The sequence below is a fragment of the Physeter macrocephalus genome, chromosome 6 (assembly GCF_002837175.3).
Source record: "Physeter macrocephalus isolate SW-GA chromosome 6, ASM283717v5, whole genome shotgun sequence".
In the NCBI taxonomy this organism is placed as follows: Eukaryota; Metazoa; Chordata; class Mammalia; order Artiodactyla; family Physeteridae; genus Physeter; species Physeter macrocephalus.
The window spans coordinates 63,279,537-63,297,840 of record NC_041219.1 but is presented as its reverse complement, the minus strand read 5'-3'; the positions used below and the strand labels follow the sequence as shown (position 1 = coordinate 63,297,840).

The 18,304-nt window shown below is 38.1% G+C and overlaps 1 protein-coding gene across 1 annotated transcript; it reads left to right on the top strand.

The window, feature by feature from the left end:
- Positions 1-53: 53 nt before the first annotated feature.
- WBP11 (WW domain binding protein 11) lies at positions 54-15,300 on the top strand. Its single transcript, XM_055085486.1, has 12 exons — positions 54-210; positions 1,812-1,933; positions 2,455-2,486; positions 3,353-3,446; positions 6,497-6,693; positions 7,605-7,738; positions 7,948-8,147; positions 8,741-8,932; positions 11,055-11,159; positions 11,559-11,849; positions 12,939-13,121; positions 14,287-15,300. The coding sequence occupies exons 2-12, from the start codon at positions 1,870-1,872 to the stop codon at positions 14,718-14,720; spliced, it is 1,926 nt and encodes a 641-aa protein (XP_054941461.1). The 5' UTR covers positions 54-210; positions 1,812-1,869; the 3' UTR covers positions 14,721-15,300.
- Positions 15,301-18,304: the final 3,004 nt, after the last annotated feature.

Genomic DNA, 18,304 nt, shown 5'->3' with positions numbered 1-18,304 from the left:
TACTCTCTATGGTTCCAGGGCGAAGAAACGCTGAGATCTTCGGCCCGTAGGGACAGGAAGTGACGTAAGGATGGCGGAGGGGCGCGAGGTTTCAAGATGGCGGTGGTTGGGGGGCTGACTGAGAGGCAGAGGTGAAGGCCCCTACGAAGTCAAAGAGGCCGAGAATCGTCCCCTCCCCGCTTCTCACAGTCCCAGGAGCCCAGCAGAAGTGTGAGTGTGCGGGATCGAACCACTCCGTTTTTTCATCTTTCCCGTCTCTTCCCGGGGCCCGCGCGGTTGCCTCGGGGACACCAGGCCCTTCCGCCCTGCTCTTCCTCTCAGCAGTTGGAGTCTCCGCGATCGCGGACTAGGGGATCCCCTGGGGCGGCGCGGCGTCCAGCGGTCAAGCGGCTGACTTCGCCCGGGTCGGTCAGCGCCGCCTCCTGACGTTGCCCGGTTGGTTGCCTTAGGCTTGATGTCCTGTACCTCGAGTCAGGGTCAATCGTCGCTGTGGTTTTGGCAGTTGCTAATGCTGTTGGCTCCTATGGTGGACCTGGGCTCCGTACCTTTGTAGCCTCTTTGACTGTTGAGAGTTCCCCTGAACAGCCCCGTGACCCGATTTCCCTATCGCCTCTGCTTTGAGACAGAAAAGTAGTCTGCATGCAGACTAAGACTCCAGTGTCTTCTGTAAAAATTTTCTGTACTTCGTATCTATTCTAGGATTCAGGTGTGGGAGAGGAGGGTTAAAAACACGGGCCTGAGGGTCAGTTGCCACTGGAACAGCTTGGAAGCTTTTAACAGAAAGCAAGGCAGTTGAACAGTTGCTGAAAGACGCGTTAACCAATAAACTTGCCTGACAAAATCTTCATGAAGGGAAGGTGTAATTCTGTGGTCTGCTAAAAAATCTGCCTCATGATCTTACCTTTCCCACTCTTGAAAAGTGTCTGCTTTCAAAAGGAAGGAAATTTATCACCCTTTATTATTGGTAAGAGCAAGTATCAAAAAGCTAAACCTCATTCATTTGGAATAACAGGAAGAAGGAATATAATAGTGTTTCGGTTAATTAAAATGTTGATTTATAAAATAGGTTCCCTCAAAACACAGTTATCCCTTTCAGTTACCTTAAAAAATACAAATCAGGAGTCAAGTAGGCATTATTAATAAAATATCTTAATGTTGATGTTTTTAGAAAATCTCTCATATAATATCAATACTTTATTTTGAATATTTGTGGTTTTAGTTATGGTTTAAGCTTCTGCTTGAGAGTCAGGAATTACATCTGAATTAGAACTAAAGCTGAATTAAATAGGCTTAAATTAATGAGTTTTTACTGTATTAGAGATGATGGGAATACATGCCAAGAAACCATGGAGATAGGCAGGGGTGAGCTATTTGTCGTTGATCCCAGATCATTACCCTTATTATGCCTTTTTCACCCTACATGTAAATAAAGGGAAGATATAGGAAAAGAACTAATGGCTTCTCATCTACATGGTTTATGTCATATTGTTGAAGCATTTTTTGATTGATTTTTTTTTTCAGTTGATGAGTCAGTGCTGTGATCCATAGAAGAAAGTTAATTGACGACTTAATGATATTCGTAGTGGTCTTCAGACCCATTACCGTTTTAAATAATAATAGGAATCTAATTTTTTGTGGTTAGAGAAGTTGAGGCTGTCTTTCCTGCACACTAAAGTCAAAACTAGGAAAAGACCAAGGTCTTAATAATCAAAGTTTCTTTTCAGAGATTGGTAGGAAGAAAATTTTATAAATATAAAAAGGAAGAAATTTTGTAAATCTAGGAAAAATAAGCTATTTTTTTGTCTTTGCAGGTTTTTAGGTTTTTGTTTTGTTTTTTAAACAAGCAAGTAAACCACACAAATTGTCAACATGGGACGGAGATCTACATCATCCACCAAGAGTGGAAAATTTATGAACCCCACAGACCAAGCCAGTAAGTGTTCATTAATGTGGAATGATGAAGAAGAGGGGTGGTAAAAATTGTAAGCTTTAGGGAGTGTACTTTATTATTTCTTAATTATAAGATCAGCAGTGTTAGGAGGTGTCAGTTGTATAAAGTTATCTAGTGTTCTAGTGGGCACACGATTAAAACTTCTAAGCATGAAAAAAAATTAGTACCCGTGTTTCTAATTTGATTGACTTGCAAAGTAGAATTGGCAATTCTCTTTGTATTTGGAATTTTGAACAAATTGTTTTGCAAGTTCTTATTTAGTATTTTATGGCATCTTTTCAGATTCATAGTTATTTTTTAAGGAACTTAAAAATGTCTTGAGACATTTTTGGTTGACATAATTGGAAGGGCGCTATTGGCATCTAGTGGGTAGAGGCAAGAATGCTGGTAAATATCCTGCAGTGCATGGGGCAACCTCCGACAGTAATCTGTATTAAATTGGAGAAAATGCTAATGTTCAGGATTTTAAAGTTTTAATATTCTTTCTCTCTCCCTCTCTTAAGGAAAAGAAGCTCGGAAGAGAGAATTAAAGAAGGTACGATTTCCGAACCATCCTATTAGATATAAATGTAGTTTGGCACATCTTGTTATTTGAGATGAGTGGATTTAGAAAACATTTCCAATTATTTGCCAGAAAAGATATTTCATGCTTCTCATAACAGACTGTAAGATTTACTAAGCCAAAATGCTATACTTAGAAACTGAACTGAAATAATTTTTTAGATGAGCTCATGATGGGTTACTGTAGCATGGTTTATTTGATTACCCTTCCCAGTGACTTAAATAAATACTTTAAAAGATAATTCTCTTTTGCTATTTATTATAACACACTGCTTTGTTAGAAGCCACTGAGTTAGTGAATGGAAGTAAATGTGATGATAAATAGCTTTGTACATCCATTTTCTTGATTGTGTAGTTGTTGAGTTTATGGCAAAAAGCTTCCCCAGAATAAGAAAGGGTTTACTTTTTAGTATCATACCTTAATACATTGAGAGAACCTAGTTTTTTAATAGTTTTTAACTGTTTATTCTTGTTTCATTGCTGACATTAAATTTCTGTGAAATTTTTCTCTAATGTATAATTTTAGAATTTAGCTGCAAACTTTAAGAAAAAAAACCCTTAAAATACTTAAGTAACTGCTAAAAGTCTCACAAGGTTAAAAAGAAATACTTGCCTAAGAAAACACTTCTAATAAATAACATTTATCTTTTTGTCTGAAGTTTAAACATTTTGGGGAGTAAAGAAATTGATTACATAACTCTGTTTCTGGTGGTTGAAACAAGTGATCAGAAACCAAGGAGAAGTTCACCTTCAGTTTACATGGATTGTTGAAACAAATTGAAACGAAAACTCAGGAGTGTTCAGCTTCTTTAAATTCTGCTCTTTTTTCATTTTTCTAAGAACAAGAAACAACGCATGATGGTACGAGCTGCAGTTTTAAAGATGAAGGATCCCAAACAAATTATCCGGGACATGGAAAAATTGGATGAAATGGGTAAGAATTTATAAAAGGCTGGATTTTACAACAGGGTTAATAGTCTGATACATAGGGGCAGGCAGGTAATGAGTGAAACAGCACAGACACAAGAAATATAGAAAAGCTTATAGCATGTGATGCTTAGATTTAGTTTTTTTTTTTTTTTTTTTTTTTTGCGGTACGCGGGCCTCTCACTGCTGTGGCCTCTCCCGTTGCGGAGCACAGGCTCCGGACGCACAGGCTCAGCGACCATGGCTCACGGGCCCAGGCGCTCCGCGGCATGTGGGATCTTCCCGGACCGGGGCACGAACCCGTGTCCCGTGCATCGGCAGGCGGACTCTCAACCACTGCGCCACCAGGGAAGCCCTAGATTTAGTTTTAGTGTTAGAAGAACAATGGGGTGAGGAGCTATTACAAACTGGAAAGCTCATCTAGAATAAGAGGGAAGCCATTATTTAGCTTTAGCTAATTGTTTTTTATAAGTTAACAAAAGCCCAGTTTGGCTCGCTCATTTTTTTAAGAGAATACTAAGTCTGGATTTTGAAATCACCTTGGGGTTTTTTGTTTTGTATTTTAATATTGGCAACTACCATGTAAATCTAAATATTGGGCCACCGTGAATATAAGTCAATTTCCCATCTTTTCCAATGAGAAGATGCAAAGATAATTGACCACTTAGTAAGGATATAGAAGAAATCAAATACTTAAAATCAAATTTTAAAAACTATCATATTAGGATTTCTTCCTTTTTCACACTTTACAGAATAATTTTATCCAGTCTCATCATGTGCGTCTTCAATATCACTGCTTTGTCATAACTGGAATCACAGTAAATAATTGCATGTTGTCTTTTCTTGTATCTGAGTTGCTTGAGAATCATCTTTGATGCTGCCATTGGAAGTTTTATCCTAACTCACAAAAAAGTTTCTTTAGTTTAACCAAAACCTCTTCAAAATAGAATGCAGTTTTACCAAGTTCCAAAGATCCTATAACATATTAATTAACCTTTACTTCTTTATTTATATACTTTATACTTGCAGGTATGTGAGGAAAAAAATCCTAGAAAGTATTTTTAATGGAACATTATACAATTAAGTAAAAGTAGGAGTCAGAATGGTGCCAAGTGGCTTTAGGTAGTTATAATTAATACAGAGGACGAGTCACAAAATGGATTCCATATTCAGCCCATTCTCTTAACTTTAGAACATGGAGTTTTTCATTTTCCTTTTTTTTTAGGAGCTTTCAAACATCCAAAAATAAAATAGTCTAGCTAACTCCATGCTTTTCAGCTGTCAAATTTTTGCCAATTCTGTCTTCTGCCCCCTGCCGTTTTTTTTTTAATTGCATGTTAAAGTGATCTTTACAAGTTTTGTTTACAAAGGTTTCCAAACAAGTTTGGTGGTTTGCCTAAAAAACAGAGATCGTGAGTAAAAGATACAGTGGAACTTCTCAATGATGCATTAAATGGGGTTCAAAAAAATCCAGATATGTGGGGTTATGGTATTACAAGCTTTCTGAAATAATGTGGCAGAGCCTCTGCAGCCAGCCTGGACAAGAGTTCTGGGTCAGGCTGTATCATCTTGCATCTTTCCCAGTTCAGCTATAACTGATTACACTTGTTGCCTCTTCTAAATATTGGTAGGTACAATTCCTAGCCGTAGGATGTCAGGATATTACCTATTGAATGACCCCAAATTGTATAGTAATAACTGAGGTTTATTGAGCTCGTACCTTGCTACATACCAGGTTTTTTTCACCACGTTTTCATTTAATCTTCATGACAACTGTTTTGGGTAGGTGTATTGTCCCTATTTTACAGATGAGGAAACTCAGGCACAGAGACGTTATGTACCTTTCTCAAGGTTACACTGTTAGGAAGTGGCAGAGCTGGGATTTAAAGTCAAGCATTTAGCACTTTCATTAATCACGCTAGGAATAGTGTGGTTGAGGCCATACTTCTGGTTTTGAATAAGTCATCAAGGTTAATAGTTAATAGGATTTAAGATAGACGATAATTAAGCTTGTGATTCTTTTAAGAAAAAGGAGGAAGGAACACTATTCATCAGAGCTCTAATTACAATTTATAAAACTCAATACAAACTAAGCAGAAAAAAGTATACCTTGGCTCCCATAATTGGGAAATCCTGGAGGGAAGCTTGTCTCAAAAACCCAGGTATCATTAGCAAGACTGTCCATCTGTCTGACCACTCTGTCAGCATACTGCTAGTGAATTTCTTGGTATAGAAGGTGGAATATGTGTGTGGAATTAGTGGTGGTTGAGAGATGAGGCCATAGACTGCTCTAGTTTTATTTCATTCCTGCTTGTGAGAGCTTCTCTCTCCCATATTTAAAATCTCAGAGGAGGATCTGGTCCCAATTTGGATCGTATGCCGATTAATCTCTGAGTCAGTTACTGGCAAGGGGGATGGAGGGAGGCAGGTATGGTTGACTAGGCAGGCCCGGGAGTCCTGTGCTAATCTCTCTTGGTCCCTTTTGGGGACCTGAAATTAAGCCCCATGTTGAACACATGGGAGAGAAGGGCTTATATGGTAGCTAGACAAGGAACACTAACCCATATAAAAGTAATAGTTGAGTGGTAAGCCAGACACCACTGGATATTTTATTTGTGGTCTCATTTGATCATCAGAGCTTGATTGTGAAGTAGTTGATGTCTCCATTTTCCAGATGAAGAAGCTGAAGATCAGAGAATTCAAGTAAAATGCCAGAGATCTCAGAATTAAATGACAGAGCCAGTGTAGTATGTAAACCCAGGTTTGTCTGACCTAAGCTTCACTATATCAGGTTGTTAGCATAGAGGAGTGAAAACTGATTTTTATTACAATGATGATAAAGTCAATTAGGTGACATTTCTTAGAAAGTAAAATTAATGGCCTTAAAGGGGTGGAATTTTAATAGTGCATTTCTTTTGACAAGAATATATCTGGTGTCTAGATACTTTTAGAAAATTTTAACATATAAGGAGATTTTTATTAAATGGTATAGCCTATTGATACTTAGACAAAGTGACTTGTTTGTATTTAATTTCATAATCTGCTCTTTTCTCTCAGAGTTTAACCCAGTGCAGCAGCCACAGTTAAATGAGAAAGTGCTGAAAGACAAGCGTAAAAAGCTACGTGAAACCTTTGAACGTATTTTACGACTCTATGAGAAAGAGAATCCAGATATTTACAAAGAATTGAGAAAGCTAGAAGTAGAATATGAACAGAAGAGGGCTCAACTTAGCCAATATTTTGATGCTGTCAAGGTAATCAAGTTTCTTTTCATAGCTAAACTAAAATTTTATGTTTAGATCTGCTATTAAAGTTGTTCATGGGAGACCTGATCGTGTTGAACCTCCTCCTCTTGGCAGTTTCTTGTCAACTAAACATACACCTACCCCATTAACCAGCAAATATAAATCTGTGTATTTATACAAGAGAAATCGATCTACCTGCCAATACAGTAATAGCTGAAGAGTGGAAACAGCCCAGCTGTCCATTAAGAAGATAATGGATAAATTGTTATATATTCATAAAATTGAATACTACTCAATGATAAAAAGGAATGATCAACTGATACTCAAAACAACATGAGATTTAAACAAATTTTTTTAATGGATAAATCTCAAAAACGTGCGATCCTTTCTTCATGGTTATGATTCCATTTGTATGAACACCATGCAAAACTAATTTATGGAGGAAAGATTTTGTATCAGTGGTTGCCTTGGGACAGTGTTAGGGATTGATTGGGAGGGAGTATGAGGTATATGCATTTGTCAAAACTCATTGGATTTGTACATTTCATTGTAAATTTTGCCTCAAGATAAAAATGTTTAAAAAAAATGGTATAATTTTGGTAAAGTAGGTAGTATGGGTCCCATTTTACAGATAAGGAAGCTAAGGTAACTTGCTTAAGTCATACAGCTCATATGTGACAGAAATTCAGCAAAGGCAGACTAATTTTAGAGCCCACTCTCTACCACTGAATATATATTATTCCCAAGGTTCAGTTGATTGGCAGTCTTTAGAAATGTTGACTTGCAGCTTTGCATTCTTGTTTTTCATGATATTTACGTTAGGTGGAAAGCAAATCCAGGTTATGAAACAGCTGATGTTGAATTTTTAGTGTTGAGTTTGGGGATTACTCTTATCTATTGAAAGATTCTCTCTGTTTCAGAATGCTCAGCATGTGGAAGTGGAGAGTATTCCTTTGCCAGATATGCCACACGCTCCTTCCAACATCTTGATCCAGGACATTCCACTTCCTGGCGCCCAGCCACCCTCCATCCTTAAGAAGACCTCAGCCTATGGGTAAGGAAGTGGTAACAGAGTCAAATAGCGTATAGTAAAAGCGTCTCTTGACTGTCCTGTGCCAAAATTAATGCAGTGGGAAATAAAGGACAGTGGGGATGTAAGTAGTTCCTCATTTGATTAGATATGAAATGAGAAATCCTTTGAAAATTGTTTAGAAGAGGAAGTAGATACCTCATTTATGTGATTACTGTAAATTTTCTTTACAGACCTCCAACTCGGGCAGTTTCTATACTTCCTCTTCTTGGACATGGTGTTCCACGTTTGCCCCCTGGCAGGAAACCTCCTGGTCCTCCCCCTGGTCCACCTCCTCCTCAAGTCTTGCAAATGTATGGCCGCAAAGTGGGCTTTGCCCTAGATCTTCCCCCTCGTAGGCGAGATGAAGACATGTTATATAGTCCCGAACTTGGTAAGGAGTTCCTTTTGCTCTTAGAACCTTTCCGCTATCATTTTTATGTTGGCTGTTTAGCCATCTTGTTCACCACCCTCAGAGCTTGGGAAATAAATGAGGATAGCATGTACATACCAACAGATGGATAAATCATAGAATCTACCCAAGTAAAAGCAGCATGCATAAGGAAGTATGGAAATGTTTGTTGTGTTTTAAATTAGACTTCTTGAAGATGTCACTCTCTTACCATCAATTCCTTAAGACTTGGATAACTTGGATACCGGTTTCCCTTTTAGCTTTATCATTATCAGACTAGAGCATCATTGTATACAGTCACAATGATTGTGTATGTGCATGTCTGTATATAACCCTCTAAGTAGAATTTGTTTTCAAATTTGAACCTTTAAAAAAAAATCTTACATTATCAAAAAGAATTTAAAACGATTGTCAAGTGAAAATATTGTCAGACTCTAGGAATAGCTGAGATCATACATAGAAATTTTTAAAACAAATTATTTTGAGTTAAATAGCCTGATTTTCTGTATTTGGGGATACCATGTAGTGGAGGATCCACATATACACCTTGTTCCCACTTCCTCCTCCCTTTTCAGCTCAACGGGGTCATGATGATGATGTTTCCAGCACCAGTGAAGATGATGGCTATCCTGAAGACATGGATCAAGATAAGCATGACGACAGTACTGACGACAGCGACACTGACAGATCAGATGGAGAAAGTGAAGGGGATGAATTTGTGCACCGTGATGATAATGAGAGAGAAAACAATGAAGAAAAGAAGTCAGGTATGTGCAGATGAAAATTCCATGCTGTTGATCAATAAGAAGCACACAGCTGAAGGGCCTCATTTATTAATGGATCTGTGACGGTAACTGTGAGGTCCTTGAAAGGAGGGATCAGTGCTTCATTCATCTTTATATTTCTAAAATCTCAAAGTTGTTGACACATAGTAAGTACTAGATGGATAATTATGAGGGGGGAAAAAAATCTAAGCAGTATATGTAATAAAAAAAAAAAAAAGCCTATGTGGTAAAGTCCACTTTTGGGGAAAAAGATAGCTATTCTTAGCTATTCAACAGCATAAAGATGTCCTGTCATGGATATGTATAGGAAAGAGAGGAGTATAACCACATAATTGTATCAAGAAAACCACGTGGTTGTTTTTAATGAGTCTGTTTAAATATCTACATTCAAAGCCCTTTAAATTTTCTGTGCTTGTGGTATCTTACATGAACGAGAACCATAGTTAACATAAAGGTACACCTGTGAGTGGAGTCATGATTTAATGGAAACATGTCGTACTTATAATGTGTGTTATGTGTTTGTTTGATTATGATAAATTCGGACTGAGTTAAATATACTTTTAGAAAGAAGATATGGCATTCATCAAGAAAATTTACAAAATGTATAATTTGTCACATTTCAGTAGTCTTGGAGCTTCTTTGGTAATTGTTTTTGCAAGCTGCAACACAGTATAAGTAATACTACTGATATTAGTATTAATAATGATAAATTTTTCTCCTGATATTTCTTAAGAGTCATGATTGCAAACCAGAAAGCTAGTTTAAAGGGGTGGATAGAGAGAGCTGGTAATGAAAAATGATAGAAGACACTTTAGGTATGACCTAGTACTTTAAAATATCAATAGAAAGTTGCTAGAGCCACAGCAGTTCATTTTTTCTCTAGACTGCAATTATTTGCCTCATTTTCCTTTTTTTCAGCCAACTAGTTAGTTTTGTTTGTTTTTTTTTTTACTAGTTAGCTTTTCTTATATATATTCATCAGTGTGCACATGTGCTAGAAATGGTTATCCTAACTATAATTTGACATTCAGCTAATAATTGAGTTTCTACTATATGCAAGACATTTTTCTAGACACTAAGGATGCAGAGTAAATAATACTGAAGCCCTGCCCACGTGGAACTTCTATCCTCCTGTAAATGTTTACCATCTAAGAATAAGAATGCTCCTAATACTGCACCATTTAGCATGTTTAGGTGTCTAGTGGAGAGCCCTTGTCAGGTTAAGAAATTTCCTTCTAGTCTAAGTTTGCTAAGAGTTTTTATTATAAATACTTTGTCAGTATCTGTTGGGATGTTATTAGTTTTCTTTCAGTTGTTTATTGTAATGAGTTACATTCATGGCTTTTCTAATGTTAAACCATTTTGCATTTCTGGGACCAATGCTGCATGTTTATGATGTATTTTTCTTTTAAAACACTATTGAATTCAATTTGCTTGTATTTTATGTTGGCCAGCAGGTTAGTTTTGGTATTAGGATTATGCTAGCTTCAAGTTGTGGGTAGCATTGCATCTTTTCCTGTGCCCTTTTACAGTAAATTTCTGTAACAACGTTTGGCTGAATTTTCTTGTAAAATTATTTGGGCCAGGTGCCTTTGAGGGGCTTGATCTTTGACTACCATTTGAATTTTTTATGTTCTGGTCTTACGACTTCTTTGACCAATTATAAGAAATTTATATTTTTCTAGAAAATCATCTATTATTTTAATCTGGGTGTTTGATTTTATTGGCATAAAGATGTTAATAGTATTCTTTATTTTTTTTTAACATCTTTATTGGAGTATAATTGCTTTACAATGGTGTGTTAGTTTCTGCTTTATAACAAAGTAAATCAGTTATACATATACACATGTTCCCATATCCCATCTTCCCTCTTGCGTCTCCCTCAGTATTCTTTAAATTTTTTAAATTTGTAACTTTGAAATCACTGTAGCATATATTTACCATCAGTTGGCATTTGATTTACTGTCTTTAATATGGCTATGTCTCTCTGCCAAGTAGTGGGAAGCAATTATATCTAGTACTTTATAGCGTTTGTCTTATAGTAAGCATATACTGAATTTTGTTGATCCCAATCCACTCTACTCTCCCTTCTCTGACCCTTTAGGTCTGAGTGTACGATTTGCAGATATGCCTGGGAAATCAAGGAAGAAGAAGAAGAAGAACATGAAGGAGCTGACTCCTCTTCAAGCCATGATGCTTCGAATGGCAGGTAAGGCAGGGAGAGAACAGTGAATCACCTTTTGGTATTTCCTCCTGCCAGTTGCTTTACATATATTTTCCTATTTAATATGTCAGCAATCAAGTAATAAATCCTTGTTTTTCAAAAGTCAAGGTTCAGCTGCCCAAAGTTACATGACTGGGAAGTAGTTGGACTGGCATTTAAGTCCAGGTCTGTCTTATTCTAACACTTGGGCTCATTCCACTCTGCTGCACTAGCATGGATAAGTAGGATACTATTTTATTCTTGCGTTATCTAAGTATTTTATTGAAGAAGACTTGATTGTTAATTTTAAGAAAGCGTTTATTGAGCATGTGTTTCAGGCATCGCTGTTTTACAGGCTGTAAGAAATGAATCAACTCCATGTGCCTGATTTAAAATTTCTTTCAGGTCAGGAAATCCCTGAGGAGGGACGAGAAGTAGAGGAATTTTCAGAAGACGATGATGAAGATTCTGATGATTCTGAAGCAGAAAAGCAGTCACAAAAACAGCATAAGGAGGAATCTCTTTCTGATGGCACATCTTCTGCTTCTTCACAGCAGCAGGCTCCTCCACAGTCTGTTCCTCCTTCTCAGATACAAGCACCTCCCATGCCAGGACCACCTCCTCTTGGACCACCACCTGCTCCACCTTTACGGCCACCTGGACCACCTACAGGCCTTCCTCCTGGACCACCTCCAGGTAAGCACTTACACGTTGTAAATAAATAAGTCTAAATGTGGTTAAAATGAGGTTATTTCAAAAAATATACCTCATTAGTGTTGATGATTTCTTGTTTCCTCCTCGTGTAATTCCCTAAGAAGTCAAGATTCTCAAAGGATAAGCACAACTTGCTCATTTTCTACAACATTGTTTGCAAGTCATAGTACTTCTGACAGCCATCTTTTTCTCCAAAGCTCTTCCTTTTTCAGGGTTAGTTCTGATTTTAGTCGGCAGAAACCTGGAGTATGTAACTGGGGGTTTCTTTAGTATTACTTTTTACTATGACAAGTTGACCCAGTTCTGAGTTGGTAGCATGCAGGACTAGATCACAGTAAATACTGTTGCGCATCCTTCTTTGGTTGGGAGTTTGGGGATGTCAGTGTAATCATTATAGTTAGAGACAGAGTCATCAGTGTTAATCAAGTCTTTGGCTTAAAAGTATAAAAAAGTTTATTTACAATTTGAAACAACATGTAAAACTTGTTGGCTAATTACGATTTTAGTCCTTCATCCTGTAGTCAGCCAATTAAATCTTCAGTTGAGTTCATCCTCTTCTGATTGGTGCAAAGCAAAATTACCTTTCTTATGACATTCTCAGTGGTCTTTGTCTGTATATCTTAATGAGTTTCAGGGGATCCTTAAAGCACCCTGCTCTGTATTCCATTTTCAGCTTATATTGGAACCATTTAAGAAGTCTCATCCTCATATATTTCCAGCCCAGCAGAGCTGTGAATGAGAATGCATTTTGTCGGTGCTGGGAAATAAAGAGAAATGGTCCATAATAAATGTTGAAGTTACCTGATTTCAGGTTAAAGTGATAAGTTAAACTAAATCTCAGTCACCTTATACCACAGTTACTACTTCGAATATATTTGTTTGACATTAACTATTCACTTTTCTCTTTTTAGGAGCTCCTCCATTCCTGAGACCACCCGGAATGCCAGGGCTCCGAGGGCCTTTACCCCGACTTTTACCTCCAGGACCACCACCAGGTCGACCCCCTGGCCCTCCCCCAGGTCCACCTCCAGGTATTTGTTTGACATTAACTATTCACTTTTCTCTTTTTAGGAGCTCCTCCATTCCTGAGACCACCCGGAATGCCAGGGCTCCGAGGGCCTTTACCCCGACTTTTACCTCCAGGACCACCACCAGGTCGACCCCCTGGCCCTCCCCCAGGTCCACCTCCAGGTCTGCCTCCTGGCCCTCCTCCTCGGGGACCCCCACCCAGGCTACCTCCCCCTGCACCTCCAGGTGAGGCAGTGATTTCTATGACAAAAACTTGTCTACTATATATCTCATTTGCTCTAAGACATTTTCACATTTCAATATCCTGAAATCAAGGGGTATCTTAAAATGGTATTTTTTATTTGCTTTTGGCGTAGATTGAAGCTGAGTTCTTCCAGATGGTATTTGCCTTTGATTCTACATGAGGGACTTTTTCCAGCCAAAGAACACTTTGGATTAAATTCTTCATTTAAGACTTTTTTTTTTTAGGACTACACTTAGAATTGTGAAGTCATGCCATACATCTGCATGAGTATCAGCTTAGTTTACAATCACAAGGGACATCTTTTTTTCCATTCTCTTTACCCAGTATCAAGGTTAGATATGCAAATTTCCTTGTGATCTTCTTAGATGTGACAGGTATGTATGGTTTACTACACTGACTGTCTCAGTTTAATGTGAAGGTCTCCTTTTAAGCTCCTCAGCTTGGACTTGGACTTTTTTTTTCTCTCTCAGTGGTATTTGGAATAATTATGAGTCTGTATAAGCAATAGCATCTTAGGTTTGATGAAATTTGGTATTTTATACTCACAGTCTTAAAAGAAGCATTTGGAGAAATTAAATCTGCACTTCCTGGTAAATGATGATGGTATGTCTGAGCCAACAACAAGACGTGAATTCTTTTCCAGTAATGGTGACATTTTGTGATTAGATTTTCTCATCCCAGGGTTAAAATGATATTTCCTATCCATTGAATTACCTTTTGAGGGGGAGGAGTGTTGTGCAAATCAGTAAATAACAGATGGGAATCAAATCCCCAACCTTCGTTCTGATAGCATCTGCGGTCTACAGGTAGACTAGAATCTTGGGCTCTCAAATTTCAGATTTGACAATTTGAGATCATATTTGAAACCAGTTGATATTGTTAATTTTACTTTATAGTTTAAAGGAGTACATTTTTGAGAGAGGAAAAAACATAAGTACAGGGATACAAACAGAAGGTGAATACTGTTTTATAAAAGATATTCTTTACTATCAGAATATATTCCTGAGTTTCAAATAGCAAACAGCATGATTTATTTTCTATAAATTGTCCATTAAAAAAAATTGTCAACCTATGTTTTTAACATCCTTAATAGTAGTTAAATTTTATTCTTGTGGTATTCATCTGCCCGTTTTCTCCTTCATTTAGGTATCCCTCCACCTCGTCCTGGCATGATGCGCCCACCTTTGGTGCCTCCACTTGGACCTGCCCCACCTGGGCTTTTCCCACCAGCTCCTTTGCCGAACCCGGGGGTTTTAAGTGCTCCACCCAACTTGATTCAGCGACCCAAGGCGGATGATACAAGCGCAGCCACCATTGAGAAGAAAGCCACAGCAACCATCAGTGCCAAGCCACAGATCACTAATCCCAAGGCAGAGATTACTCGGTTTGTGCCCACCGCACTGAGGGTACGTCGGGAGAATAAAGGGGCTACTGCTACTCCCCAGAGAAAGTCAGAGGATGATTCTGCTGTGCCTCTTGCCAAAGCAGCCCCCAAATCCGGTCCATCTGCTCCCGTCTCAGTACAAACTAAGGATGATGTTTATGAAGCGTTCATGAAAGAGATGGAAGGGCTGCTGTGACAGCTTTTGATGCTAGAACAGGCTTCTGTTCACATCAGTGGTTCATGGAGAGAGAGGCTGTTATTCAACTTAGGTGAAAGAGCCACTTTCACTGTCAGGGTATTTTTAATTTCAGTTCAAGGAATATCCTAAAGTTTAGCCTTGTTCAGAATTTACTGCATATAAAAGAGGGTATTTCATTCAAAATAGATTGGTTATTGAAGCAGTGCTGCTAACATCCATCCCCTTTCATACCACCATTTTCATCCTACTTCTTCCCCTGCTCCACTTCCTTGGAAACTTGTCATCAAGGGGATCTTTGTTACTTATTTGTTTTGATTCTCTTCTTGTGTGCTGTGGGCACTGGAGTAGAGATTTCTAAAAAACCAGTTTATTTCACCCCATCTTGCCTTTCATGTTTGAGTTATTTTTAATATTTTCTTGTAAATATTTTGTAATATTGTAGTGAAATGGATCACAATGTCATTTCCTAATACAAAGCAAGATATGTGGGAAGAAAATGTACAATTCTTTGATTAAAATTATTTCCCACTGACCTAAACTTTAAGTGTTTCATGGAATAAATAAATAAATGTTCTACACCAAGATATCCTCTGTGTTACTGATAACGTATAAACATAATATCTGTTTTATGGGCAGAAAAGAAGCAAGTATTTAAAACTTGGGTTTAAGGAACTACCACTTCTGGTATGGAATGAGAATTTTATTGAAAATGTGGTTAACACGTTAAGTTTTAAATGTTAAGGGATGAAGAAGAGATAATTATTTTCCTTTAGGTTTATTATATATTGGCTTTGGAGAAATTGAGAGGGGGTTTTTTTTGTTTTTTTTTTTTTTTGCAGTACGTGGGCCTCTCACTGTTGTGGCCTCTCCCATTGTGCAGCATAGGCTCCGGACGCATTTTTTTTGTTTTTTTTTTTTTTGCAGTACGTGGGCCTCTCACTGTTGTGGCCTCTCCCATTGTGCAGCATAGGCTCCGGACGCACAGGCTCAGCGGCCGTGGCTCACGGGCCTAGCCGCTCTGCGGCATATGGGATCTTCCTGGACCGGGGCACAAACCCGCGTCCCCTGCATCGGCAGGCGGACTCTCAACCACTGCGCCACCGGGGAAGCCCAAGAGGGTTTATATATTGCTAAAAAGATGAGTCTTCTTCTCAAAGATTACTTTCTTCTCCAGAGCTCTGTGAACTGATACTAGTGAATGGCAAAAGGTTCTTTTAAATCATTTCTAAACTATCAGATAGCCAGAAAAGGCTGCTACTTTTTCTTTTTTGAATTTGTTATTAATATGAGTCTTTGTTATTAGAAGCACAGAAAATGAATGAGAATGCTTAACACTTTTAATCTGTGTTGATACTTTCTTTACAAAGTGTTTTAATAGCTAATACCTATCCAGTAATCCTGGGGAGGTATTTTCCCCATTTTACAGAGGAAGGTATTGAACTAAAGGGCTCGTGTGATTTATGTAGGCACCCATAGTGTGTATTTCATACACAAAGACACACCATATGTATACACACAGTGATACAATCTATGCATTGCGTTTAGGCTAGACATACCTGGTCTTACTTTCCCATTGTATCTTTTTTTCTTTTTCTTTTTTTGTCCAGTTAGTAGTCATCCCAGTTTTTTGCTTTTATTTATTTTAGCTTCTAATATATAGTGTCAATTCTTTTTTTTTTCACATCATTATTGGAGTATAATTGCTTCACAATGTTGTGCTAGTTTCCGCTGTATAACAAAGTGAATCAGCCATATGCATACATATATCCCCATATCCCCTCCCCCTTGCGTCTCCCTCCCACCCTCCCCATCCCCCCCCTCCAGGTGGTCACAAAGCACGGAGCTGATCTCCCTGTGCTATGCGGCTGCTTCCCACTAGCTATCTATTTTATATTTGGTAGTATGTATATGTCCATGCCACTCTCTCACATATCCCCTCCCCCTTGCGTCTCCCTCCCACCCTCCCTATCCCACCCCTCTAGGTGGTCACAAAGCACTGAGCTGATCTCCCTGTGTTATGCAGCTGCTTCCCACTAGGTGTTTTACATTTGGTAGTGTGTATATGTCAATGCTACTCTCTCACTTCGTCCCAGCTTAACCTTCCCACTCCCCGCGTCCTCAACTCCATTCTCTACGTCTGCATCTTTTTTCCTGTTCTGCCCCTAGGTTCATGAGAACCTTTTTTTCTTTTTTTATATTCCATATATATGTGTTAGCATATGGTATTTGTTTTTCTCTTTCTGACATACTTCATTCTGTATGACACTCTTGGTCCATCCACCTCCCTACAAGTGACTCAATTTTGTTTCTTTTTATGGCTGAATAATATTCCACAGTATATATGTGCCACATCTTTACATGACTCTTTGAATTATGGTTTTCTCACGGAACAGACTCAGTAGTGGGATTGCTGGGTCATATGGTAGTTCTATTTTTAGTTTTTTAAGGACTCTCCATATATTCTCCATAGTGGCTGAATCAGTTTACATTTCCACCAAACAGTGCAAGAGGTTTCCCTTTTCTCCACACCCTCTCCAGCATTAATTGTAGATTTTTTGGTGATGGCCATTCTGACCAGTGTGAGGTGATACCTCATTGTGGTTTTGATTTGCATTTCTCTAATGATTAATGATGTTGAGCATCCTTTCATGTGTTTGTTGGCAATCTGTATATCTTCTTTTGAAAAATGTCTATTTAGGTCTTCTGCCCATTTTTGGATTGGGTTGTTTGTTTTTTTGATACTGAGCTGCATGAGCTGCTTGTATATTTTGGAGATTAATCCTTTGTCAGTTACTTCATCTGCAAATATTTTCTCCCATTCTGAGGGTTGTCTTTTCGTCGTGTTTATGGTTTCCTTTGTTGTGTAAAAGCTTTTAAGTTTCTTTAGGTCCCATTTGCTTATTTTTGTTTTTATTTCCATTTCTCTAGGAGGTGGGTCAAAAAAGATCTTCCTACGATTTATGTCAAAGAGTGTTCTGCCTATGTTTTCCACTAAGAGTTGTATAGTGTCTGGCCTTACATTTAGGTCTTTAATCCATTTTGATTTTATTTTTGTGTGTGGTGTTAGGAAGTGTTCTAATTTCATTCTTTTACATGTAGCTGTCCAGTTTTCCCAGCACGACTTATTGAAGAGGTTGTCTTTTCTCCATTGTATACTTTTGCCTCTGATCAAAGAAAAGGTGACCTATGTGCATGGGTTTATCTCTGGGCTTTCTATCCTGTTCCATTGATCTATATTTCTGTTTTTGTGCCAATACCATACTGTTTTGATTACGGTAGCTTTGTAGTATAGTCTGAGCTGAGGGAGCCTGATTCCTCCAGCTCCGTTTTTCTTTCTCAAGATTGCTTTGGCTCTTCAGGGTCCTTTGTGTTTCCCTACAAATGGTGAAATTTTTTGTCCTAGTTCTGTGAAAAATGCCATTGGTAGTTTGATAGGGATTGCACTGAATCTGTAGATTGCTTGGGTACTATAGTCATTCTCACAATGTTGATTCTTCCAATCCAAGAACACAGTATATCTCTCCATCTGTTTGTATCATCTTTAATTTCTTTCATCAGTGTCTTATAGTTTTCTGCATACA

What these genes read in the sequence shown, in the direction of transcription:
- WBP11 (XM_055085486.1), top strand. Translation starts at nt 1,870, where the DNA reads ATGGGACGGAGATCTACATCATCCACCAAGAGTGGAAAATTTATGAAC. An exon ending in GAACCCCACAGACCAAGCCA is followed by an intron (nt 1,934 to 2,454) that starts GTAAGTGTTCAT and finishes CCCTCTCTTAAG; the next exon opens with GAAAAGAAGCTCGGAAGAGA. An exon ending in ACCTCCCCCTGCACCTCCAG is followed by an intron (nt 13,122 to 14,286) that starts GTGAGGCAGTGA and finishes TCCTTCATTTAG; the next exon opens with GTATCCCTCCACCTCGTCCT.